This window comes from Gymnodraco acuticeps, unplaced genomic scaffold, assembly GCF_902827175.1.
Source record: "Gymnodraco acuticeps unplaced genomic scaffold, fGymAcu1.1, whole genome shotgun sequence".
NCBI lineage: Eukaryota > Metazoa > Chordata > Actinopteri > Perciformes > Bathydraconidae > Gymnodraco > Gymnodraco acuticeps.
Window position 1 is genome coordinate 19,905 of NW_022992289.1, and position 27,989 is coordinate 47,893.

The 27,989-nt window shown below is 39.1% G+C and overlaps 2 protein-coding genes across 2 annotated transcripts; both read right to left on the bottom strand.

Annotated features, from left to right (window-relative positions):
- Positions 1-691: 691 nt before the first annotated feature.
- On the bottom strand, positions 692-10,619 carry rab31 (RAB31, member RAS oncogene family). Its single transcript, XM_034207830.1, has 7 exons — positions 10,430-10,619; positions 8,646-8,725; positions 7,545-7,626; positions 5,663-5,734; positions 5,191-5,297; positions 4,529-4,638; positions 692-3,239 (listed from the first exon to the last, which is right to left on the bottom strand). Exons 1-7 carry the CDS (start codon positions 10,463-10,465, stop codon positions 3,142-3,144), a joined length of 585 nt encoding a protein of 194 aa, XP_034063721.1. The 5' UTR covers positions 10,466-10,619; the 3' UTR covers positions 692-3,141.
- A 1,044-nt stretch (positions 10,620-11,663) lies between these two features.
- Positions 11,664-27,713, bottom strand: ralbp1 (ralA binding protein 1). The gene is made up of 10 exons (XM_034207771.1): positions 27,598-27,713; positions 25,142-25,447; positions 22,319-22,819; positions 21,309-21,658; positions 20,634-20,795; positions 15,724-15,855; positions 14,432-14,542; positions 14,151-14,272; positions 13,942-14,062; positions 11,664-13,448 (listed from the first exon to the last, which is right to left on the bottom strand). Exons 2-10 carry the CDS (start codon positions 25,392-25,394, stop codon positions 13,146-13,148), a joined length of 2,055 nt encoding a protein of 684 aa, XP_034063662.1. The 5' UTR covers positions 25,395-25,447; positions 27,598-27,713; the 3' UTR covers positions 11,664-13,145.
- Between the last annotated feature and the right edge of the window lie 276 nt (positions 27,714-27,989).

The window sequence follows — 27,989 nt, forward strand, 5'->3', positions numbered from 1 at the left end:
TTCAAAAACCACACTATCAACACATTAACAAAACTAGCATATACTTTTTCTTGCATTAAAAAGACCATTTCCTGTGAGAAAATAGAAATACATTGCTGGATGTATATGGATGGGAAACCTGATCACAGTGTGTTTACTGTGTCAAAACTATTAATATGGCACTTTTCTCTCTTAGAGACTATTGACAACTCTGGCTACGGTTAAATCCAACTCCGTGATAAGAAGTGTCCCCCCGTAAGCTGCTGAGGCAGTAATACATTGCAGTGTACTGAATAGGACTCTGTGCTCCACTTTGTTTGACATTTTCAGAGGGTCAAGTTACACAAATAAGTGCAAAAGTAACACAAAACTGATTTGTTGAGTGTCCTATTTGGGGGTTGAAGCGTATATGTTGTTGGAGAGTAATAACTCATAAGGCACGTTAACTTTGGAAAAGTTTTAAGGGAGTGACAGTTTAAATTTAGATAAAACATGTCACATTGTCACATAATGTGAAGCCAAAAACATGTTCCCATGACGTCAGGAGGCTAATCCAAGTCATGACTTGTTGTTAGCGAGCCCCTTTTTCCTATCACTCATCTCTCTGGTCTCTAATAACAAAACTTTGAATCAGTGAGGTGATATCCTGACAATTAAAAACACATATTTGAGCCTTACAGTGAGTAAAAGTAACAGAAACAAAACAAAAACATTGAATAATCACAACTTTATTACACTGATTAATATATAAAAGTTATTCTGGTCTACAGAGGATACAGGGAAGCATGTCTTATGCATACTTTATAAGGGTGGGTGTACATTATTGGCAGTTTCAAAGTTGACTTTTACAATTAGTCTGTACTCATGCATTATTCTTGCAGTATGCATTTTTAAGCCATGTCATACATTTGTTTAGAAAAACATAAAAAAGGCACTGTGCGGGGAAAAATATAAATGAAAATCTCATGACAATGGCAACATATTACATAAAATCTTATAAAATGATTTTGCTCATTATGTCATCATCTCTTGCATGGATTAATAACACATCAAACTGCATTTGAAAACATCTGGTCAACCAAGCCACTCCTAATTCAGTTTCAACTTTCAATTTCAGTTACATTTTAGTGGAAGCAAGGCCACATAAATTAGCAGATTTTTGAAAGCAGTTCGGCGTGACTTTACATGAAGGAGGAATGTTACAGATCAGCAAAATTAAGACTAAAAGAACCAACAGCTTTGAATTGAACTCCAGTATCTTTCATGTTGGTAAAAATGTTACGTTTTTAAATAACTTTTACATTGCACTAACCAAATTAAGTACAAATGATGTCATGATTATTTCAAGCTTTAGAGATGTAGAAAAAAATATACTGTTCCAAACAAAACCATGTATGAAAGCCAACTTTCATGTAAAAAAAAAGAAAATAAATACTGTTAAGAAGCTCTGTAACAGTTTGAACTCTTACTAAAAAGTGACTCCAAATGAATACTGTTAAACAAATGCAAAAATGCTGTTAAACATTTCTCGAATGGTCAAATCTAACTAAAGAAACAACAGCCAACATTAAACATAATTGTAGTTTATACAACTATGATAAGGAATATGTATTGTTACCATTTTTCCACTTCTTTGCAAGCTGAAGTTTTCAGTTATATTCCCCTATTTTCTTTTAGAGTTGGGTTTACCCTTATGGACACGTTTACATCAAAACACATGCAGGTCATTTTTCTTCTTAACAGCATAAAATAATCCCATTTTCAGGTAAAAAAAAAACATTTAAAATTCATTCCCTGTAGTGAAATCTCAGACAACACATTTCAGCATGTAGAAAACATCTCGAACAAATAACCATGTAAACAATTCTAGTATTGATCACAGTGTTTCAACAGGGGGTGTCATACTGTAACCAGGCCTGTAAGCTGTTTATCCTGCAGCATTATCGTAACACCCTTAGACAGTTAATGTGAAAAAACACACAACGTTGAGGAATGTAAAGCCGCTGCATTTGGAGCCAAACACAGAAGTGAGTGTTTGGCTAAGGTCTGATCTCGACAACCTCCCATTCAATGTATTCTAATTCAATTTCATACATAAATGTACAAAATGAGAGGAAAATAATAACCTTGTTGAACAATTGTAATTCAAACTTCATTCAATGCGTGCCATTTAAGAGTAACAGTGCAAAGAATCCTAGAGAAAAGACTCCTGAAATGAAAACGTAATTGCATCAACAATCAAAACCAGGCTTTAAAAAACACATCAGCTAAATCAATTGTTATTAGGGCTGCACCGAATGTGATTTATTTTACATTCAAAGCTTATATGTAGGATTTTGAATGACCTTTGAATGTCTGATGTACGTGTATGACATCTTTAAAAAATGAGTTATTGTGGCTAGATAGAGGCCATTTATGTTGCTGTTATTTTGCTGCTAAACACTCCTATTGATACAGGAGCTTGTCTCCATTTGGCAAGAGCAAACCGTTTTAATAATAATGATGTCAGTTGAACGCCAACAAATATTGATTGAAGAAAAACATTTTGTTTCATAAAAACATCTCGTGAATGGAGGAAAAAGATAACATCTATCTTTTTAAACACATTTTTACTTGGACTGTACAAGTTATGAGAAATGTTTCTATCACATGAATCAAATTGGAATCTAATAGTATTATAGTAATTGTATTAGACAAGCCTTATCTTTGTCTGAAACTATGCACGAATACCTTGTTTAAACAAAATGAGTAAACAACACAAACAAATGCCGATTTAGAAAATCAAATGTCAATGCTTCAACTTTTCGGTGCAGCCCTACTTGTTATTAATGTGTGCTGAATTTTAAAGTTTGTAAGCTGGGATTTAACTTCCTCTACTGTATGTGTACTGAGCTGTGTGCCATATCACACAGAGAGAAATCTTGATGTAATTCAGGCAGAACCCCACCTGAGGGGGCCAAACTGAAGGCTTCCAGACTTCATAAGAGTTGAAACTGCTACCAATAATTAGAAAAATGTGCAATGACCCTTGAAATACTGCTGTTTCATGTTGACAAGCTGACCTCTGTCTGTTCACAGTCTTGTCCCGTCTTGCCCCAGATTGAGACACTGTGCGTTATGGACTGTGTGCACTGGGTCCTTGATGCTGAGGGCCCTGTGGTACTAACAGCACCTCCTGGTGGACGCAGCCGGCTGTCGGGAGAGTTTGAAGGACTCGCTGGTCTCATCCTCATGGTTCTCCAGGGGTGGGATCTGTTTACCTGAACACACAGCACAGGGTCGTTTACAGAGTTACAATGGTACATTTTATTTACGGTTTTCACTTTTTCAAACTTTTGTTTTCGATCTATTTTCATTACATTTACTTACTTAGCCAAAAAAAACCTTCCTATGTTTCATGTTTTGCTAATAACAGGTGACCTTTGGTACTTTGAAAAGCACTATAGAAATCAAATGCATTATTATTACATAAGTTTAAGGGGAGACGCTACATGTGAATATGGTAAAAAATGTAACAAAAAACGTATAATTTTGAAACTAACCCAGTTAATTACAGATATTATTAAAACAAAATCTTGTATTACAATTTTAAATGTTAAAAGGTAGGGTAGGTAAGAATGGGGAAACCAGCTCGCGAGCGCTAGAATTTGAAAGTACGCAGCCGAAAAAAATCTGCCCCTTCCTTCAGACTTCCTTACAGAGCCCCTCCTCCAACACACACGAACGCGCACATGACCAATGAGGGCACGAGAGAAGTTTGTGCCCAGATGGAAGGCTGACAGGCAGGTAGGCCATCCAGTTACTTTAGCCGGGCCGGCTCAGATGATTGGTCGTGCTTTTTACAGCGCTACGGCTTCCACAGATGACATTTTTTAATGTATTTATTTTCAAAGCATTTAATATATTCATTGCTATCGGGATGTTAAGAGCATTCCATGGAGTATAACAAAAAGTGTTTCTGAAGTGAATGACCTACCCCACCTTTAAGTTTGAATAAAATGAGGCATTATCTAATAAAATATGTATTCATTTGCATATATATTCAAATGAATTGTAAACTTTGAAAAAAGCCAGGTCTCTTTCTATATAAGGAATTTTGGATATCTCAATAGGTCTGTAATACTGTCAACAGCTATTCAAAAAAAATGTCAGCATGTGTTTAGGAATACATCAGGGTATACATAATATATGAACAACATCTCTGTGTATATACTTCATAATACACATAGGAATTAAATGTAATTGAATTAAACAAATGTATTTTGAAAATGTAATTAAGGGAAATAAATCATTTTATCAAAGATATATATAATGGTGTTTATCTGCCCCACATTTTAGCAAAAATATCTTGTAATGGTCATACAATTGAAGCGTTCCACCACCATGGGATTATACAGCAAACAATAAAACACCATATAAATAACAGCTTCCAGTATTACTGAAAGGCTTCTCTGGACACAGCACAAATCTTCTTTGCTGCTTACTTCACAGATAACACAGACGACACACATGGCACAGAAACAGCACGCAGTAAAGACATGAAACGTACTGATTTTCTGAAAGAGCTCCTCAACATTGACAGCATTTCTGGCACTAGTCTCGATGAAAATAGCTGCGATGGATTCAGCAAACTCCTTCGCTTCCTTCATAGGAACTTCCCTGAAAAAGAGGAGGACACTATAAAGTAAATATGTAGTAGGTTCAACCTTAACAATGGTCCTAGAGTAAATACACTTTTTCATCAATGAATTTCATCTCTATAACTAGTGTCTCTGGAAGAGTGCTGGAGGACATGACAGATGAAAGAAGCAACATAACAGGTATTACAAAAACATTATTTTACTTTTGTTTGTGCTCAGTTGCTTAATATGAAAAATGTTGCTGTGCTTTAATGTTCAAAATGCACTTCTTTCTTTTACTGTCTGTGTGGATATACCTGCACTTCCCCTCTGTCTGAAATGCTTTGTTTTCACACCTGTCTCTTTAACCCCCCCCCCCCTCCCGAAAAAAGCCCAGTCTGCTCTGATTGGCTCGTGAGAAAAATATGGCACACATTTGCAAAGGTAGCTCTCAAGCCTTTGTTGAATAAACTCAGATGGGACTCATAACTTTCCTAATAAGCCTTTTATCTAGTAGTATGTGTGAGCTGAATATAATGAGAAACCATGACTTTACAGTTAGGACAGTCTAAGAAAAGAACCATGTGCTCACCTGATGTCTCCTAAATCATTCTTGTTCCCTGCTATGGCTACAACGATGTCCTCTGGGCCGTGTTCTTTCAGCTCCTTCACCCACCTCTTCAGGGTCTGGAAAGAGTCCTGAACAAGAGCACATCACGGTCAACTCAGGAAGGAGCTTTATGAGAATATACATTACATTTTTCAGACCAGTTTCCATGAACAGACCAGGAAAGAATGACATGTGTAGGTCATTGAAGCGAAGCAACTCAGAGTGATGGAAAAGTGATCAACTTTAGGAAGACTAGCTTCTTCTGCTTCACACATTTCATAAACCAGAGAGTTACAGCAGCTCCAATGGTACCACACTTTTTAGGTGAGGCAAAAAGATTGGTTATTACATTTTCATATGGGGGTTTGTCCACTGGTTTGTGGACGTTAACATACAAGCTTAAGTTGCTCTCATTCTCTTGATGTGAAGAATTTAAATGTTTTGTTATTCTTACCAGTTTAGTTATATCATAGACAATGACAGCAGCAGCCGATCCTCTGTAGTACATAGGAGCTAATGAATGAAACTGAAAGAGACAACATATTTATAGAAGTTAGCATGCCCAATCAATATTTCAAATCACACACAAATATCAACCAAAATGTAAACCAAACGCAATCTTAAATATTGATCGTAACATTAAAGAGGTTGTGTCAACCCATAAAATACTAACATAGTATGCTGTTCTGCGAGTAGAAAATGTCCACAAAGGTAATGCTAAAGAGGTCATATTTCTGTATACTGTTGCAATATAGCATACACTATACACTTTTTGTTAGGTGGCTAAAATATATTTGTTTATTTTAGATGTACTATCTGCTTCGCTTTCATGCCTGCACTCCAGTCTGTTTCTCCAAACTGGGGGCTTGCCATCTGTTCTAGGTAGATCCTATGTACTGTTTAGAGTCGGAGAGGTCCTGATAATTTATTCCGGTAAATTACTCTGACCTACTAATTGACCTTTCCGAAGTTATTGAGTCTATGTAAGGTTGCTGCTTGGCTCAGATCCACCAACGTCAGCAAGATTTCTCCTTAAGCCTGGAGCCCCCCTCCCTGTGTACTGCTGTCACAGGAGAGGAAGAAAACTCAACCTAAACAAACCACTTTGTTTTGTTTATACTGTAACTATAGAAAAACCTAAAATATGAATCATTTTCATTGTGGGTTATACAAGAATATAATTGATTATATTTGATTATAACTAACTTTCGTTTTTAAGCATTAAACATACTATGAAAACTCACAACACCCTCTTTTCAAAACGCAAAGTTCTCAAATAGCAACAGAAAAAATTGTAAGCATAGATACATATTCAAAAACCGTCAAGAAGCATTCTCATTATGGGTTTATACAAGAATATGATTGATCATGTATGATTTATTAATTAACTTTCGTTTTTAAGTATTCACTTCATATGAAGATCTCAACAGTACCTTATAAAACCCCCTCTCTTTTACTAGCTTCCTTTACAGCACAACTGCAGTCAGCACAAATGTACAATACAATACAACTTTATTTATAAAGCACTTTAAACCTCCAGACCAAAGTGCTGTACAGGCAAATAGATCAAACAAAGCATACAAAAAAGTAACACAGCTCAGCTCACACACCATAAAACAAGTACAAGTAAAAACAAAAAACTATTTAAATGCAAAAAAGCATTGGGTTTTAAGAAGCGATTTAAAAGCAGGCAGTGTGGAGGCCTGTCTCTCCAGGGGCAGAGTTGTGAATCACATCCCCTCATGCTCATGACAAAACATCCAATACAGACAATAAACTTCATCCCATCTTAAGCAACACACGTACAGAGAGTGTGAAGTTGTTTTAGTGTATGTTAGTGAAGACAGAGATTAGAGAAAGGACATTTGGTGATGTTCAAGTGTCGTGACAGGATTTTCTCAAATAATGAATATTTCTTAACTTTATGTTATGTTGTTGTTCACCAAGGATCATACAGATAGTCACGTGTTTAATAATATTAGTCTTAAGATAAAGAGAACTCGGGTAATACTTTCAAGTTATCCTTTTCACATAAAACAAGAAATGCAGTTTTTCCATGCTGTAAGCATTTCTCGCTTGTTTTAACTACCGCCTCCATCAAATGAATCACAGTGATGATACTGTAGTGTCATGAGCTCTGAACCCATGTAATCATCCCTTTTGACACCTAATAACAACTCTATGTCGTGTGGACCACTGACAGGTAAATGATTGTGTCACTGATAGCTTCCTAATAAACCGTTTACAATGAAAATGATGTTTTAAAAGTCCTGTCATGTGTAAAAACTAAAGCTAATAATAATTGAATTAGGAACTTCTGTTGTGTGAGCACTCACCCTTTCCTGTCCGGCTGTATCCCAGATCAGAAACTTGTGTAGTTCATTCCCAGATGGCACTGTTTTGGTTAGGAATGATGCTCTGTGGGAGATATAAAAAGCATTTCACAACGTTGTTTCCATACATGTTATTCAAAAGGCACAGGAAGCTAATCTGTACATGTCAGCAGGAAACAAATAACACTGAGAATAAAGATGGTGGACACTGAATGCTTGTTGCCTGAAAGCACAAAGGCAGTGTGTGGTCACAGGCAGTACAAAACAACCACGGAACAACAAAGGGCCAGTACAATAATCAGTGATGACTGTAGGCTAACGCTTATCTCAGCCAAATGTTACCAGTCTCACGGTTTGTGAAATGTTATCCTTTTGTTAGTGTGTTCAAAATTGGTATTTGTCTATTGTTTTGTATTCATGCGAGTTTGGGAATTTTACCAAATTTCACTTGGCTTTAAACATCTGATAATTGAGACTTAAACAACGTATCAAAAATATGCATAAACCATTAGTGTTTCATAGACTCAGGAATATGTTCTGCTTTACTTTTGGGAGATGGAGTATTTAAACATATTCTAGGAAATGAACATGGACATTATTATTAAATATCTTATAGTATATAGTGTTGTAATGTATGTCTTTAGACTGTACTCCAATTGATCAAATACCTTATATGTAAAAACCTACATGGCAATGAAACTTATTTTAATTGTAAGATGGGGTCCTTTCTGATGTCAGAATTATTATTGTCCTCGCTTTAAATCAAACTGTTTAGCCTAAAAATGATTATTGGTAATGACTCGAGGATTGTTTTGTATTCCTATATCAGTTATACTTTTGTCATCATGTCAGCTGACCCAACCATTAATATAGAAGATACGTATTTAAAATTATATTTATTGTAAAAAGAAAAGTCACTTTACAACTCACATGGTCAAACTGAGTGTTGCTAATTTAGACTTTGAACTAGATTTGATATCAAACCCTGACCTAGTTTGGAGCTTTAAAAATGCGGAGCACAGCTTGGTTGTTTTGATGGATTGGATTGTTGTTTTGATTTGATTCTAACAATGTGTTTTGTGATTTGTACCGCAGTGCTCTTACCCTATTGTGGGACTTATGTTGTGGTCAAAATGGTCCTGAACGAATCTGCAAACTATGCTAGATTTCCCAACTCCAGTGTCCTGAAAACAGAGGGTCACACATCAGCCACACACACAGCACTCCTGACACACACACAGAGAGTCACTGGTCGTTATTGAACCACATCGATCAGGTCTGGTCACATGCTCAGCCCAACATAGATTCCTGTTAGCGCACAGAATCCACAAATATCTCTCAATTGACACTCAATTTGACTTAATACGTGTTGTACTTTAGGACACTGTTGTTGACATACTTATACTTGATCATTTGTGTGTTCTACTTCTTCTGGTCCACTCGATTTCAGAAGCAAATATTGTAGTTTTCACTCCAATACATTTAAGTGATACTTATAGTAACTTTACATTTACAACAACATATGCTGATATGATATGATCCAGGAGGCCTACAGTACTACTTCTCTAACCAGCAGTACAGTGTCAAAACGTGGCCCTCTGTTAATGAATTACAACATTAAAGTATCCTTAGATGTATTTGTAAATTATTTATTTTGATTTGCAATAACTTTTTGCTGATAAAACTTCTTAAATTCAGGATTTTCAGTTGTAATGTAGTATCTTCAGGCTCTAGTATTCAACTATTACCTTTTTTTTTGTAATCAAGGCATACGTGTAATTCTATAGTATCTTTACATAGTTAAAGCATGAATGCAATCTGCTATATATGCAGAGGGAGAACTAAAGAGGACAGTTTATTGGTCCTCAATTAAAATGCTTGTTGAGCTTGTCAGTTCCTGTGCCTGACTCCAAAGGTTTGATTCAGATTCAGAATACTTTATTGTCCATTAAATGTACATGTAATGGAAATGTATCTTTGGCACTGGCAAATAGATACATTAACACTCACCATACACAGTGCAACATACAATTCATACACACAAAAAGAGGGAAAGTGCATCTTATAGTGGCACTAAGTGATAGTCCTAATAAAGGGAATGATGTGAGTGATTAATTCTTTCACTGGCTTGGGTCCATTAAAATATCAGCTGTATTACTACAAAAACAGTTAGCTGATGGTGTTGGAAGCAGATAGAAGGGTCTGATAACAACAAAGACTATAACACTCCTGTTGTGCAAAACTACTTATATATAAGGCTACATAAATATTATTATTATTATTGGCTGCTGTCTCTTAAGTTAGACAATTCATCTTCTGTACTAGATCTGTAAATAACTGTGCACTATATACCATTACCTGGCTGCTATCTCACAACTGTTACTGGATGTGTATTTTGTAAAATGGGGAATTCCTACTTTCTTTACTTGCTGTAACAATGTACATTTCCCCTCTGATTCAGATTCTTGAGGATTGAAAGAGGGGCTTTAGTTTGAGTTGTTTAATGGTTTTGTAGCTGTAACAACTTCTCATTTCTCCTTTAATACATTGATAGACGGCCACTTTGTAGTCAACACACAGTGCCTGGACATCCATCTATAAACAGACTGCAGTTTTGCTAACGCAGCAGGAAATATAACTAACGGCTCGCTAGTAACGGTTGGTATGACAATGACGTAATAGGCTATAAACTGTCAACAGGCGTTACAAATATAAAGACAAAAACAAACAGGAAACGACAGTTAGACGATTAAAAGTAACAAAAAAAGACGATGAAAAGGAAATGTAAAATGACTGCTGCGCCCTGGTTTTCAGTCAACTAGCTTAACAACAGTTTGCTAAGGAGTTTTCCCTCAAAGTGTATCAACAAAAAAACATCTTCCACTTACCCCTAAAAGGCAAACTTTGAGCTCCCTTATGGCCATGGTGAGTTGTGGTGGTTTTTAAATCATTATTTGTCTGCTTTCAGTCAGTGTCTTTGTCTCGTCATGCTTTAAACTTTTTTTCCTCTTCTTGGGTAAAAGACAAACCAGACAAACCCAGCCCCTGAAACAGACAGACTGACCATCTCCCACGAACTGCTGTCAAGATGTATCTGTGATACAGAGGACTTCCGGTGGGACCCTTCAAAATAAGACTCCAATAGCTTCCAGACAAGTTATGACATTTTAAACTATAATCTGCTTGGAATAATGAGTGTGTGATGGCTTTTCCACACAAAAATGACCTACACCATATTAAAAGCTGTACCAAATCTTTCTTCCTTATTATATTCCTCCAAAAGAATCAAGTGTATAGATAGATGCATCATGAAGTCCTTTCTTGGTGTTTGTTCACTGTAGGATTCAAACATTTTAATTACGCTTGTGTATTTATATTGGACTTTTATTGGCTGCTCAACTATTTGTGTTTAATAAAATATGATATGATTATATACGTGCCTCGAACTCGAAGGAAAATGGGTTCCCTTTAGCATAAAAAAGTGAAAACAACCTTTTAGTTTGTTTCAAACGTTGCGTGTACATTATTCTGCTGAGAGAAGGTCAAAGGTCCAAGTGTGGTAAAAATGGGCAAAATGAATTATTGATGGGAGACATTAAATAATAATAATATTCATAGACATATATAATGTATGTTTGTGCTTCAATAAGGAGGCTATAAAACTAGTTTTGAATTGACTCATCTATCAATAAGTTTATTTCCACTTAGCTTCAGTGATTTAAAAAGGGCAGGACAAAACACACAACATACATTCACCAAAACAGTCTGAACATTTTTAGGTGAGCTTTAATTTTGAAACATTTTCTTCTTGTATCCGGTCTTTTTCTGGCTGTGTATTTCCTACTTGACGGCGCATCTACTTTCCAAATCGGAAACCAAAAAGCTTGACACCAAAACAATGGGGTGGTTCCACGATCTCTTGGCCTTTAGATACCACTGGCTTGATTCACAAAGGCTGACAATTACGTGTTTCACTTCCTCAAAATGGATGCAAATGTTGTGCAAATGTTTTATGTAAAACCTCCTCAGGTTGGGAGGGGACATAAGTATTTGAATGTGTAATGGAAAATAGGAAGCACTAAATATAGACTACACTTCCAGTAGACATAGTAAACACTAGGGTGTCAGAGAAGGAGACAAATATGCAGTACATTTATTAGATCGACATTTTATTCTTCACAGCATTATTTTGTCTGCAACAATAAGCTACAAAAAGCTTGGAACAATATGAAAATAACCTCATGAGAAGCTTCTGAGCCCAAACTAGCATGTATTTGTTTCAGTCACAGGATTAATAACACAGAGAATCATGAGTCCAGATGAGATTGCTTGATTTACCCGCAACCAAAGCAGGGGCATTCACACTAGCATACAGGTCATTAATAACGAGACAAATAACATGACAAAACGCAAGAGCTGAAAATACAGTGTTTGCAATCTTACAATGATATACACAAACGGTAAGTTAGTCAGGTCATGCCTTTGCTTTAAATATCACTGGACAATGACAGTACTTTGCGAGTCATGGATCAGTTGTGAAATGAAATGATTGACTTGTAATCTTGAGGGTTTGTTTTACTCACTTCCAACTGATGCCATGAACAATAACTCAGAACATCAAGTAAAAAAAAAAAAACATGAACAAATAATGAACAAAACTAGACAAGCCTCCGTGTCTCTGCACACATTTTGGCGACAATAATCATCACTACAGATTTGACGTTTCATCATTAAACCTTGTTTGTGCAAGAGAGGCAGAGAAGATGATTGCACACCACTGCAAGGTGTGACTGTAACAATGCGGCCTCCAGCTGTTTGTCTACATTTTCCAGTGATGATTTATCTTTTAGTTGCGCGATTGTTTGCCGTTAATAGTTTTCATCCACTGGTCAGTTGAGAGGGACAACGCCACTGTGCTTATGTGCATCTACCGTTCAAAGAAAAGAAAGCACCTACGATATATCTTTACATATTCATATATTACTAAAAAAGCTGTAACTTAAAATCAATGCATTTTCCGAATAGTCATCGTATTCTTCAGAATACTACTTAAATATATAATATATAGACAGACCAATCATAAATTCTTCATTATTCAAAGAGCTTTTGTATTAGTGGTTCTCTGGCATCTTCGGTTATGGCACAGTGGTCTCGCTCCTAATGTCTAATTTGCATTAAGGTGAGGGACATAGTGAGACACAGGGACTATGGTGTGGTCTTTGTTTGTTTCATGAGACCTTACCAGGAAAGAATAAACGTTATGTCTGATACTGGCAAGGTGCCTCACTTTCTTCCTTCCCCTACCTTACTTATGAATCCCTTCATTTCTCCATACAGGCTTGGCACTGTGGATTTGATTCGCTCCACCTGGTCTTTCGCAATAGAAGCCACTTGTCGACTAGAGCTATTTTAATTTGTATTATTATCATTTGTGTTTGCATGGAAAAAAAGCGAAAACGTTGTGTGATTTCTGCTTAAAGAGTCAGGACGCCTTAGACATACCAGCCACTTGGTGGACACTATTACTGATGAACTCCAGCAAAGTGAGACTCCAGTGACTCTACAGGACAACTGACCAGAGACGTACAGCAGCACCAACACGTCTCACATGTTGGTGTCCCTCCTGTCTTTGTTCGGTGAGGGTTTTGAAGGATCCTTAGCTGCTGCTTTGCCATTGGCTGAGGGAGCAACTTCTGCGCCAGCGACAACGGCCACAACGGAGCGCTTGGTTTGCTCCTCTGCGCGGGGCTCTGGGCTGGGCTGAGCGGGCGGGGGTTGCTCTGCCGGCGGCTGGACGGTCAGCTCCTGCTGCAGCTTGTGGCTCTGCATCAGGCGGAGCTGCACGCGGAGCTCCAAGATGGCTTCCTGCTCCTCGTGGATGGCCTGGTTCAGGTGAGTGTTTTTGTTCTACAAGGAAATAACACAAAGCCAGTCAACCATCATGTTTTGTTTTATAATGCTCAGGTCCATATTTTCAAACAACATCCTCAGAAACAGCACCATGTGGGAAATTCTCAGACTCAAATATGAATTATATAGACCAAGACTAATATTCTGAGTGTTTATGTGGACTATAATCAGAACTTTACATACTTGCCACAATTGTTAAGATAATGAATGGACTATAACAGACAATATACGATAGGGCTGCACAATTTAGAAAAATATTTGATAACTTAAATTGGACTGTTATTTTAAGATTATTATTCTCATTTGTATTGAAAAGCATATCATAATTGATGATGGGTCTGTAGTACCACACTTTTTTTTTGTAAGCCAAGACGTGTATGCAGCACAACAATACTTTTATTTAAAAAAAGGTATTTTGATACATTTTGCCTTTAAACTTTTTTAATATACTCCATTTTGTCCACTAATCAGCACGTAACGTTTGGCTCACCTCCAGTTCCTCGTTTTGCTTCTGCAGGTCTTCCAGGATCATCTGCAGCTCTTCCTCGTCTTCACTCTCGCTTTCACTGTCCGACGAATACTCCTCTGTCTCACTGCGCCCCTGCTGCCGACTGAGGAACACAACGCTGGGTTATATTTCAGAACTTTAGATTGATTTTAAATATATTAAGCATCCAAACATTTCCAGTCTTTCCTCACCTCTGGATGTCTGCAATCTCTGCCCGCAGTCTCTCGATTTCCTCCTTCTCCGTGGCAATCTGTCTGCGCAGCACCTGCTCCAGAGAGATCAGCTCCTCCTGCTCCGTCAGGATCTCGTTCTCCTGATTATTCAGAGGAAAACACAACATGATTCCATCTCAGGTTGGCTTACTTGGAGCTAAGAGCAAATTGAACTGTAGATACAATTTGAATTAGATCATTTATAAAACAATTGATTTTTTATTAGACACTTGAGTTTTTTGTGTGTTTTGTTGACTCACCTGTGCTAAGAGGAGGTTGAGGACTTCCTCCTCATTCTCGGTCATTTCCTCTTTTGAAACATCTTCCTTTGAGAGGCTTGCTATCTCCTGGGCGATCTTAGTCTCACACTCCTACAATTCAAAAGGAGGAAAGATAATGAAATAAAGCACTATGTTCAAACTTTTCTTTTTTCTTTGTGAACCTTGCAATGTTCAAACTTTTATCTTTTTACATTGATTAAGGTCTATAGAGAGGCGAAGTCCCGCCCATCTACTTAAAAAGTATGTATTGAAGTCAATGGAGAGAGAAAGATTATCTTTCGATCCCGTTTGAATTGTGCCACGAATTACACATATGATGTTTGGCAATCTTAACAAATAATTTCCAAGTCAAAAAAGTCACAGTTTGTCGTAAAACTGTTGAAATATAAGACTATGAAAAATACGCAACTAGAAAGACTACACATCCCAGAGTCCCGGTCCTGCATGCTGGCTCTTACGGAACCGACTAACTCCCCTTGTGTGTATGCACAGCTCTCAACGTGCCCAGACTCGTAGTGATTTTCACCTCTTTTAATACTTTCCGCCTCATTCTGAAAGAAAGAAGTGAAATGTTTCAACGTGACGGCCGTCTTGGTGTGTAGTGCGAGACGGGAGATGTAGTTCATTGAGCGGTTTCACACAAAAATGTGTGACTTCACAGTTTTACCACACTTTTTTTTAACTTGCAAAATTATCTTTTAAATTGACAAACATCATATGTGTAATTCGTGGCACAATTCAAACGGGATGGAAAGATAATCTTTCTCTCTCCATTGACTTCAATACATCATTTTTCTGAAATAAGGTCCCATGGAGCTCAACCGGAAGGGGAGGGACTTCACCTCTCTATGGTATTGTTGTACTAAATTGCATTATATGGTGAGATGTTTATCTGTGTGCTTTATGTGTATTCACATGCAGTTCAAGCACGAAAATGTAAATAAGTGCAGTGATCTAAAGTAATACAGGTGTAAATATTGATATCATGTTAATAATGCTCCTTTAATTGTAATAGTTCTTTTTGTACACTCTTGAACAGATATGGTTGCAGATCTCTCACTAACTTTTACCAACAAAGGAAACAAAAGAACCAAATAAAGATGAAATGGACTGATTTGAGATTTTTCTCGAATTTTCTAAAGATATTGCAAAAATTGTGGAGTCAAAATCTCATATCTTGACAGCGCCCCTCTCCATATATTGGTATGTTTTATCACCTATTGAAATAAAAACAAATATATATATACACAAATATTGTCTCCAGAACCAACCTGGCGTTTGGCCTCCCTCAGTTTGCGTTTCAGAGCAGTCAGGATTCTCTGCACCTCCCAGAGCCGCTCCTCTTTGGACAAGTCCTTCACCCCCGCCTGCAGGTCCCTGTGCAGGCAGTTCAGCAGGAACTCCTGAATCACAAACATATTTATATTCAGTTGTCACTCGTCCAGAGCAACTTAAAATGATCGCAATAAAAAAAAGCGAAATGGTCTTAATTACAGCAATAGCTGGCAAACTGAATTTAAACTGACGTCAACGTCTATGCACTAACCTTTAAAGGTCCCCTAGTATACTGTTTCTCATCAATATATTATAGGTCTCAGATATCTACAAACATGTCTCTGAAGTGTTTGGCTCCAAACACCAAACAGATCATTGCAGCATTACCCATAATCCCCTCTGTTTCAGCCCTGTTTCCAAAGTGCTGATTCTCTGTCTGTTACTTTAGATGAAAATAAGGAGCCGCTCCCCACGCCCCTCTGAGAGACATTTGGTTACAAAGAACACAATGGTGCTCTAGGAGGAGATTCAGGTGATAAGGTGGGGGGGGGGGTTACCTTGGTTGCTGATTGGCTAATGGTTACTCAAGCCAAGAAATCGTTATGACATCATAAAGTGTCCAAAAGCTGATCAGCTCATTTTCAGACAGGTTTTTATAGAAATGGATCAAAAAGAGAGAGAATCTTTGTTCCTGAAACTTTCAGTCTCTTTCCACAGAGGGGACACATGTTGATGTAGAAGAGACATGAAGAAGAGAGGACACATGGTGATGTAGAAGAGACATGAAGAAGAGGGGACACATGTTGATGTAGAAGAGACGTGAAGAAGAGGGGACACATGTTGATGTAGAAGAGACATGAAGAAGAGGGGACACATGTTGATGTAGAAGAGACATGAAGAAGAGGGGACACATGTTGATGTAGAAGAGACATTGAAGAAGAGGGGACACATGTTGATGTAGAAGAGACGTGAAGAAGAGGGGACACATGTTGATGTAGAAGAGACATGAAGAAGAGGGGACACATGTTGATGTAGAAGAGACATGAAGAAGAGGGGACACATGTTGATGTAGAAGAGACATGAAGAAGAGGGGACACATGTTGATGTAGAAGAGACATGAAGAAGAGGGGACACATGTTGATGTAGAAGAGACATGAAGAAGAGGGGACACATGTTGATGTAGAAGAGACGTGAAGAAGAGGGGACACATGTTGATGTAGAAGAGACATGAAGAAGAGGGGACACATGTTGATGAAGAAGAGACATGGAGAAGAGGGGACACATGTTGATGTAGAAGAGACGTGAAGAAGAGGGGACACATGTTGATGAAGAAGAGACATGGAGAAGAGGGGACACATGTTGATGAAGAAGAGACATGGAGAAGAGGGGACACATGTTGATGTAGAAGAGACCGTGAAGAAGAGGGGACACATGTTGATGTAGAAGAGACATGAAGAAGAGGGGACACATGTTGATGAAGAAGAGACATGGAGAAGAGGGGACACATGTTGATGTAGAAGAGACATGAAGAAGAGGGGACACATGTTGATGTAGAAGAGACATGAAGAAGAGGGGGACACATGTTGATGTAGAAGAGACATGAAGAAGGGGGGGACACATGTTGATGTAGAAGAGACATGAAGAAGAGGGGACACATGTTGATGAAGAAGAGACATGGAGAAGAGGGGACACATGTTGATGTAGAAGAGACGTGAAGAAGAGGGGACACATGTTGATGTAGAAGAGACATGAAGAAGAGGGGACACATGTTGATGAAGAAGAGACATGGAGAAGAGGGGACACATGTTGATGTAGAAGAGACATGAAGAAGAGGGGACACATGGTGATGTAGAAGAGACGTGAAGAAGAGGGGACACATGTTGATGTAGAAGAGAGACGTGAAGAAGAGGGGACACATGTTGATGTAGAAGAGACGTGAAGAAGAGGGGACACATGTTGATGTAGAAGAGACATGAAGAAGAGGGGACACATGTTGATGTAGAAGAGACATGAAGAAGAGGGGACACATGTTGATGTAGAAGAGACATGGAGAAGAGGGGACACATGTTGATGTAGAAGAGACAGTGAAGAAGAGGGGACACATGTTTCGATCGTAGAAGAGACGTGAAGAAGAGGGGACACATGTTGATGTAGAAGAGACATGAAGAAGAGGGGACACATGTTGATGTAGAAGAGACATGAAGAAGAGGGGACACATGTTGATGTAGAAGAGACATGAAGAAGAGGGGACACATGTTGATGTAGAAGAGACATGAAGAAGAGGGGACACATGTTGATGTAGAAGAGACATGAAGAAGAGGGGACACATGTTGATGTAGAAGAGACATGAAGAAGAGGGGACACATGTTGATGTAGAAGAGACATGAAGAAGAGGGGACACATGGTGATGTAGAAGAGACATGAGAAGAGGGGACACATGTTGATGTAGAAGAGACATGAAGAAGAGGGGACACATGTTGATGTAGAAGAGACATGAGAAGAGGGGACACATGTTGATGTAGAAGAGACATGAAGAAGAGGGGACACATGTTGATGTAGAAGAGACATGAGAAGAGGGGACACATGTTGATGTAGAAGAGACATGAAGAAGAGGGGACACATGTTGATGTAGAAGAGACATGAAGAAGAGGGGACACATGTTGATGCAGAAGAGACATGAAGAAGTGGGGACACATGTTGATGTAGAAGAGACATGAAGAAGAGGGGACACATGGTGATGTAGAAGAGACATGAAGAAGAGGGGACACATGTTGATGTAGAAGAGACATGAAGAAGAGGGGACACATGTTTATGTAGAAGAGACATGAAGAAGAGGGGACACATGTTGATGTAGAAGAGACATGAAGAAGAGGGGACACATGTTGATGTAGAAGAGACATGAAGAAGAGGGGACACATGTTGATGTAGAAGAGACATGAAGAAGAGGGGACACATGTTTATGTAGAAGAGACATGAAGAAGAGGGGACACATGTTGATGTAGAAGAGACATGAAGAAGAGGGGGACACATGTTGATGTAGAAGAGACATGAAGAAGAGGGGACACATGTTGATGTAGAAGAGACATGAAGAAGAGGGGACACATGTTGATGTAGAAGAGACATGAAGAAGAGGGGACACATGTTGATGTAGAAGAGACATGAAGAAGAGGGGACACATGTTGATGTAGAAGAGACATGAAGAAGAGGGGACACATGTTGATGTAGAAGAGACATGAAGAAGAGGGGACACATGTTGATGTAGAAGAGACATGAAGAAGAGGGGACACATGTTGATGTAGAAGAGACATGAAGAAGAGGGGACACATGTTGATGTAGAAGAGACATGGAGAAGAGGGGACACATGTTGATGTAGAAGAGACATGAAGAAGAGGGGACACATGTTGATGTAGAAGAGACATGAAGAAGAGGGGACACATGGTGATGTAGAAGAGACATGAAGAAGAGGGGACACATGTTGATGTAGAAGAGACATGAAGAAGAGGGGACACATGTTGATGTAGAAGAGACATGAAGAAGAGGGGACACATGTTGATGTAGAAGAGACATGAAGGAGAGGGGACACATGGTGATGTAGAAGAGACATGAAGAAGAGGGGACACATGTTGATGTAGAAGAGACATGAAGAAGAGGGGACACATGTTGATGTAGAAGAGACATGAAGGAGAGGGGACACATGGTGATGTAGAAGAGACATGAAGAAGAGGGGACACATGTTGATGTAGAAGAGACATGAAGGAGAGGGGACACATGGTGATGTAGAAGAGACATGAAGAAGAGGGGACACATGGTGATGTAGAGGAGACATGAAGAAGAGGGGACACATGTTGATGTAGAAGAGACATGAAGAAGAGGGGACACATGGTGATGTAGAAGAGACATGAAGAAGTGGATTTCGCATAATAGGTGACCTTTAAACATGCATGTCTTTTCCCATGCATTATTTAAAGGCAGACATTCACTAGAAGGAAATCAAATAAGGATACAGATTGAGTTTGTTTTTAGGACTGCCTTTCACAAAATCCCTCATGTAAAGTTGAAGATGGTAGCAGCAGGTTATGCATCTCCACTTTTTGTTTAATTTGCAATGTTTTACATGATCAGGCATATATATATATATATATGTTCCTGTCCTTTATATATATATATATATTAAAGGACAGGAACTTCTGGCACATGGAGAGAAAATATGAAGTCCTGGTACACGGAGTAACAGAGGCAAAGATAAAGCACTGCAACAGAAGCAGCTTACTTTGCTAAATTCCTGCTGCATTGCTTTGCATCTACTGTCGGACTTTAATCCCTAAATATAGTGTGTTGCTTAAGGACTCTTTAGGCAAGTTGCAGCTTCTCAACGCACACATTTATGTTTTTAAATAGTTTGTTCTGTCCCACAAATACTCAAAAACATATTCTATTCACAATAAAAACACAGTGTAAAAACGTTGAGGAATAATGAAGGGTGATGTGAAGACTGTTTCATTCTAATCAGATAGAGAGTGGTATCTATCACTGATTCATATTGTTGGAGTCATATGTTAAAATGTATCATTTGATATATTATGTGTATATATATATATATATATATATATACACATTGTAATCCGTTGTTATTAGTATTATTATATGATGTATTTAAACCAGCCGTTGTAAAATTGACGTCACAGCCGACAGCAGCTGCTTGTAATTAGAAGGAGAAAAGAATCTCGGAGCAATATCGTTTTTTGACCTTTGTGTTTGTTCTGATATCTTTTGTAAACAAGTCTCTTTCCTGAGACGTATTTTTGTTGGAGTCAAGCTTATTGCTACTTGTGGATATATACACTTTTGGATTAGACGGAACTACAAATATGTTTGAACCATTTGGCTGCAGAGAGCCAGAGCTCACCTGTCGTCGGATCTCCTCCTTGACGCTCTCCTGGGTCTCGGGCAGCGCCGGCATGGTGGCCATGTTGGACCAGCGGAGCGGCCGCACCACCGGCTTCAGGACCACGTCTCCAAACAGCTCCCTCACGTGTGTGAAGAACATGTAGAGAACACGGTTCCCGATCTGAACGCAAGGTAAACAAATAAGTAAACACCTGGCACACACACACTCTGTACACACACACAGCATTTAGTCTTGCAGTGTGTGATGTGGTTTGTATGATGTTTGTCAGACTGCAGTAAAACTAAATATACATATTCTCTCCCACACATTCCTGCATATTGACAGATTGAATTGAACCCGGACTAATTCATGAAGAGAAGTGTTTGTTTAACAGTGGAGTTGCTCCTGCTGCTGTTAGTTGAGAATAAGTGGAGCAGCCACAGAGTGTCCCCTGTGGGAATAAATCAGACTCATTAAACTAGGCCAGCGTTTTAAAGATGAACCGGCTGTTTGATCCAATAAAAGCTCAGTTGGCTAGTTGCTAAGGGGATGTTTCTTATCCTGGAAGTACACTTGAGCATGATCTATTTTCATGTTGATGGTTAGTTTGCCTGTTGCTCTCTTTCTGCAGCATGTGTGTGCTTCTCCCCTTAATCTCCTTTTACTCAGCGTGATCTATGCATCCTCTCTGACCTGTATGGTTGGGTTGAGGACGATGGAGATGTTCTGAATATTCATCTTGGTGTCCAGCTCCCGGGTGATGACGTGGTCCATGTGCGTGACGAGCCAGGAGAGGAGAAGTCGGCTCTGCGGCGGCACTTCGGCCAGCAGCCTGTGAAACTCCGCCATCTTCTCGGCCTCCACCTGCCGACCGCAGGCGTCCTCGAAGCGCTGCGCCAGGTCCCGACCCAACAGGTTCTCCGGCAGCTCGCGCAGGTACTGCTTCAAGAGGCTGGCCACCGTGTGCGGGTCGTACTCCTCCAGGCAGGGGCACTCCTCCCGGTCGTACGCTGCTTTCAACTCATCCACCTTGGACTTCATACCTGAGAGCGAGAGGTCGATTCAGTCCAATGTTGAGGTATGTTAGTCATCGGGGATTAAAGCAAAACATTATCTAGTTTTGGGTTTTAAAGGACGTGTTAAACTTTATTTAAGTACTCAAAGATCGTTAGTGTTTTAAGGAAAGATGCTTTCGAAGAGCTTTTTTATTTGTAGTTTGTCTTAACCTCATTTCAGTGCAGTCTTTAATCTATTAAATAAAACTGAATACAACTTATTTTGCAAAGCTTGACTGAGTTTTAAGTTTAAATAGTCAATGATCTTCATAACTTACTTTGGTTTGAATGTATTAGTAAAAATACAACAACAACTACTCTTTAATTTTTCATAGTTAGTGAACCTCCATGATCATTTGCATTTGGTTCATTGACTGTCCCCGTTTACATTTCAAGAAGTCTACAAGGAAATAAATACGTAGCACATGTAGTGCCGAGAACATGGTTTAACATCATCAATTATATTTATAGATTATGTAGAGTTGATTGATTTGATACACAATCAAGCTGCTTCTCGCCTGGTGGCATTATAAGTAATTCTACATACTGACACACTTCTCACTTTGCGCTTTTCCCCCCTTGGATTTAAATCCCTGAGTTATCCCTTTTTGCAACGCGATAGAAAAATCCACGTCTCAGGGTGTTTACCTGAAACTCTGTAGATGCCTTCACACTTCATGCCGTAACTCTCGATGTAGTCCACACACTCTCTGAAGACGGCGGGCAGCTGGAGGCCGTCGTACAGAGCCGTCCTCTTCACGGCTTCAGTGAGAGGCGCTCCAAAGATGGGTCTGAAGGTGGGGACCTCCACCGGGACGGGCTCTGCTTCTGTTGTCGGTTTCTTCTTCTTCTTCTTCTCCTTCCATTGTTTAACCACGTCGGCTGCCGTCAGATCCTTTGATTTCTTATCTTTGGCGGCTTTGTCTTCCTTCGGTGCCTTTTCCTTTTCCTTCTCTTTCTCCTTCTCCTTTTCCTTCTCCTTCTCCTTCTCCTTTTCCTTCTCCTTTTCCTTCACCTTGAATTCCTTCTCCTTCTTCTTGGAGAAGCTGGGTTTCTTGAACACATGGATTCCCTTGGAGCGCTTCATCTTGGACGGGCTCTCTGCTTCGTCGGCCGAACTGTCCTCCTGGAAGGCGGCGTAGCCCTCCGCTAAGAGAGAAAAGAAAGAGTGGGAAGAAACAGAAATAGGGTTAGATCTGAGGGGAGAAACACCCCCGTTTTCTTATCCTCCTCCTACGGCAGAACCATGATAGCAGTGAGACAGAAACAGGAAGGGAGACGAGTGAGAGAGAAGATAGCAAAGGAGGGGGAGAGCGGGGACTTGGAAAGGAGGTCAGCCACAGATTTAGCATAGCTCCCACAGCACCTTTTGCCTCATCAATGTGGAAATGAACATTTGAGTTATATAAGTTCATGTTTTGATGTTTTTAAATGTAATTCAGGGTTCATACACTTTTTCACCAATGACTTTTCCATGACCTTTACCTCATTTTCCATGACCAACAAAATGACTCGTTCTCAGCGGTACCACTGAAACATTTTTATTTTAACATGGAACAGGAAAATAAGGTCTGCATATGAAACATGTTGTGCCTATCTAAGACAAAACAAATAGTAGGCTTACTAGCTTCTACAGACTAAAGCCACTGTAGACTAGAGGGCGCGATTGTAAAACTCTCTCACCAGCAAAATACCTCGACAGTTAAATGACATTTTACGTTGTATTACTATAAGATACAGTATTTATTATCGTTATAGTATTACTATTTCGGCGATTAGATAAAATATAAATTATATTTGATGCAACTTTAGTTACATTTCCAAAACTTTGGGAAAAATATTGTTTTCCAAAACTTTTCCAGGGCCTGGAATTTCCATTTTGAATTTCCATGACTTTTCCAGGTTTTTAATGACCGTAGGAACCCTGGTAATTAAATGTGATTCACTGTGTGTTGTAGGAAAGTCATACGAGAGCCAGTTGAGAGGTCAAATGAAAAGGCAATGATTGATTGACTCACCCTTGTTACGAGGTCAGCATTGTTTAACTGATGATTTAAAAGGCAAGAGTCCTTCAGCGAAAAACTGTTTGGGTCTCCATGCTGCATTAAGTTAAGATATTGAATCACTCACTCAAAGTCTGTAATCCTTGAGAAGCCTCGCGACACACCTTCACTAGTCTCTCTCTGTGGGTGTGCTCTGAACTCTTCCTCTCTCCCACCACATCCTGGTGATAGAGCTAAATACCGACATGGAAATATCCTGATACTGGACCGTGGACAATGAGCCTGCCTCAGTAAAAAACATTTCTCAGTAAAGGGACATTTGTCAGAGCGACAGACAGCGGATGGAAAAGTGGAACTGCGATGACCTCCCGCAACATTACAATAGTTTTCATTCTCTGCTACTCTAACGCTAAGTGACCTGAAGTAGATGACCCGTACTTGTTCGCTCCCAAATGGGATAGGATAGGGAATGTGAATGTCAACAAATCCTATAAAATAACTATTTCCTGTATATCACAAAATACTACAAAAACATTTACAAACACTTAAAGGTAGGGTAGGTAAGAATGGAGAAACCAGCTCGAGTGCGCTAGAATTTGAAACTACGCAGCCGAAAAAAAATCTGCCCCTTCCTTCAGACTTCCTCACAGAGCCCCTCCTCCAACACACACGAACGCGCACATGACCAATGAGGGCACGAGATAAGTTTGTGCACGAGATGGAAGGCTGACAGGCAGGTAGGCCATCCAGATACTTTAGCCAGGCCGGCTCAGATGATTGGTCGTGCTTTTTACAGCGCCACGGCTTCCAGAGATGACATTTTTTATGTATTATTGTCAAAGCATTTAATATATTCATTGCTATCGGGATGTTAAGAGCATTCCATGGAATATAACAAAGTGTTTCTGAAGTGAATGACCTACCCCACCTTTAACTGATGTTGCTCATGTGAAAGCTTTGTTAAAGATTGTAATGGAGGATTTCTTAAAATGCTGCCCATCAATCCATAAGTATGAATTTGCCTGCGATACGTAAACCGACTCGTATATATATTGCATGCAAGTTTGACTAAATGCTATTTCAGAAGTATAAGGTATTTCATTATAGTTAAGGTGTTAATACACTCGAATTAACGGTGTGAAAATGCATTTACAAGCATTTAGTGATGGGCAGATCAACATCAAATCTATATATCCTAGTTTGCCATTTACTTAGTTAATTCTTGCTATTTCAAACATTTTGTACACCCAATATTTGTACTACAATATGCATTTTATTCTATTTTGTTATGTTCATTATAACAAAAGTATGAATACATCTAAATAAATAGTAGGATTAGATGACCCAGACTTGTATCACAAAGTCACTTAGTAAATTCTTCCCTGAGCTTTCAGCCCTTTCTCTAAGCTTTGACAAAGATTTGGCTTACAACATAATAAACCCTTGAGCTGAAATGACAAGATCTTACTTCTCTTCTCCTTCTTCTTGAACTTGTTCTTCTTCTTGCTGTGCTCTTTGTCGTCGTCTGAGACGTAGGCGTCCGGGGCCTCGTGGTGATGTCCATCGTGCGGCGGCGAGGGTTCTCCGGTGCGGTACAGCCCGGGGAACTTGGTGGGACTGATCTCCTCGGAGCTGGGGGTGCGCGCCACGCCCCCGGGGTGCTCCGCCCGGCGCTGCTCTCCAGGGCTGCTGCTGCTGGGGGGCAGGAAGCACTCAGTCATGGCTGCTGGGGCCAAATCACTCCTCCGACCGGAACATCACCTCTCCATCACACCTGCAGGGGGCGGGACAAGAGATTATAATAAAACAACCCTGCATTCGACTTCTCCAATGACCTGGGTTCAGTTTGCGTACACATACTTTATACATTCCTCCCGCTTGTTGTTAACATGCTATCTGACTCTTAGGTATGAGAGAGACAGTGGCCGGGTCTGTGAGTTTTTATAGATTTGAGTATTTGTTGGGAAAATACTGAATGTACTCTTTCAATATCAGAGTACACATGATAACAAAGGCCCTACGTAGCTGTGTACATGACAGGATGTTTGATTACCTAGAAGAGCATCAGGACTGTTTTAGGCATACGATAGCTATGTGATTAACATGATGATTCAGCCTCTATGGAGACAGACATATGACAAGCATGCTCATTTCTGACGTGGAGCTAATCTGAACTAAACTGCTTTGAACCGGTATTCCTCCATCTTGTGACTGTGTAACTGCCTCTCTTGTATATCAGCATGTGAAGGACACTGTTCAGGAACTAGTTGTCCCAAATGTCTCAGTGTGTGATGACTACTTCCATTCTTGAGAGGATAATAAATACATTTAAACCTTCCTCCCGCTTGTTGTTAACATGCTATCTGACTCCTAGGTATGAGAGAGATAGTGGCCGGGTCTGTGAGTTTTTATAGATTTTAGTTTTTCTACATTTATTTTTGTGTGGGCGTGTTGTAATAAAGATTATAATTGAACATACAAACTATATAATGAACTGAAATAGCCTTAAGGTAGTATTTTCCATAAAGATGTGATTAATCAATTGAATTGAAATTGAATTAAAAAAGGGTTGAACAATAGATACATTTAAATGAATACATTAAACAGTTACTCTGGCCCTATTATGAATCTGCTTAGCACAACCGAAGTGGCTTATAGCTGTACAAGAGGACATTATAGCACCACAAATTTAAATTACAATATTAAGAAGAATATTTAAACGAAAATCCAAAGTTAGATCAGGAGGACAATGGCGTTGTGAAGCAATTAAACACATTGAAAAACTTGTGACATTGTAGAAAATCTCAGAGTTAAAACTGTGATAAATAAATATATAGTCCATTCCTGCTTCTTCTAGTTTTGACTATGAACAGATCAAATGCAACAATAACCTCTACCCACCAGATGGTGCTCTGCCATATGCATTTCCATTCGACTTCTCATTCAGTCAATTCTAACAACCTATTAAATCAAAACTACTCTAATATTATCATCCATTCCAGTACAATGATTGCATGCATACTAGTGAAATTATTACATGTATTCTCATGCAATGTAATCTTATTCTAGTGCAAATCACAAGGTATACATTTAATGTATTTTAAAACTGTTGTAGCTGCTTTTCTGCTGTAGTTCTTTGGCTTATATCGTGGTGTTTTCTTGCGTCTTGTAACTCTCCTGATCAGGCTAACACCATGTCGTTGAATACTTTGCAATGATAAACAAAAAAGGCTCAGCTGTCAGTGTGTACATGTTGTAGGAAGAACATTCATTTACGTAATCACTGCAAAGGGTGTGGTGTGTTTATAAAAAAAGAAGCTTCATTTACTTTGCTAATCACTGTAATATAGTTCCTCAAACTGACAGTAAATGGAAGATATCATCTTACATATCAATACAAAACAATAACATACATGTAAGTGGTTTGGCTTCAAGCAAATCGCTGCACTACCTAAAAATAACAGCTTGAGTTTCCTAACACTGACTTAATTGAACTCTGGACACCCAGCAGTTTATTAAGTCTGCCTGACATCTTAATATTCATTCGCTTTGGGCAGATTATCCTCACTATTTCTTATCCTGTCGTTTATATAACACTTGTGTTAACACAACCACTCACATATCACCACCTTGCTGTTAAAATACGCAATGTAATCCCTGCACTGATGTATATAGGTCAATTGACATAAATAACATTAAGAAAGTAGAAGCTCTCCTCTGAATGGAGGGGCCCATCATGCTAACGTCAGTTCAGCTAGCCTGCTAAGCTAGCTCATTAGCCAAGCTGTACGTCACGATTAAAGCCGCTGTTTCCATCAGACAAAACCAACATAAGATCTAAAGTAAACTACATTTGCTTAACTGTATTTCATAACCACTGTACTGTCATTAAACACGCAAAACACAAAAGACAAGAAACTTTACCAAAAACTATCCCGTTCGGTCAGTTTCAGAGTGGAGCTTCCGCTTGTCTGTATTCTAAATAAACCCATCTGCGCTTGCGCGAAAGCCGAAATGCATGGTGGGTGGTGTAGTTCGAACGGGTACGTTTGTTTTCTTTCTTTTTAGGGTTTATTGGTGGTCGGCAACCAACGATTTAGTGCATCAACGCCACCTATTGGACAGGAATGTGGAGCATTGGAAACAAAATACATTACTCTCAATCATATCTGTTGCAGAAATTACAAGAAGATTGTATATTTATTTTTGTACTATAATGTTCTCCAGTGTAATAATGCTTTTTTTCATAAATGTATCCTGACATTAATAACCTTATTTGTTGTCATACCTGCTAAAGCCTATTAGTACTCTTGTTT

Coding starts and splice junctions, on each gene's coding strand:
- ralbp1 (XM_034207771.1), bottom strand. CDS start 25,394: ATGACTGAGTGCTTCCTGCCCCCCAGCAGCAGCAGCCCTGGAGAGCAG. Junction 21,659..22,318: donor AGGCATCTACAGAGTTTCAG/GTAAACACCCTG, acceptor TCTCGCTCTCAG/GTATGAAGTCCAAGGTGGAT. Junction 13,449..13,941: donor AGCAAAACGAGGAACTGGAG/GTGAGCCAAACG, acceptor ATTTCCTTGTAG/AACAAAAACACTCACCTGAA.
- rab31 (XM_034207830.1), bottom strand. CDS start 10,465: ATGGCCATAAGGGAGCTCAAAGTTTGCCTTTTAGGG. Junction 4,639..5,190: donor AATGATTTAGGAGACATCAG/GTGAGCACATGG, acceptor CCTCTTTTTCAG/GGAAGTTCCTATGAAGGAAG. Junction 3,240..4,528: donor GGAGCTCTTTCAGAAAATCA/GTACGTTTCATG, acceptor CTGTGTGTTCAG/GTAAACAGATCCCACCCCTG.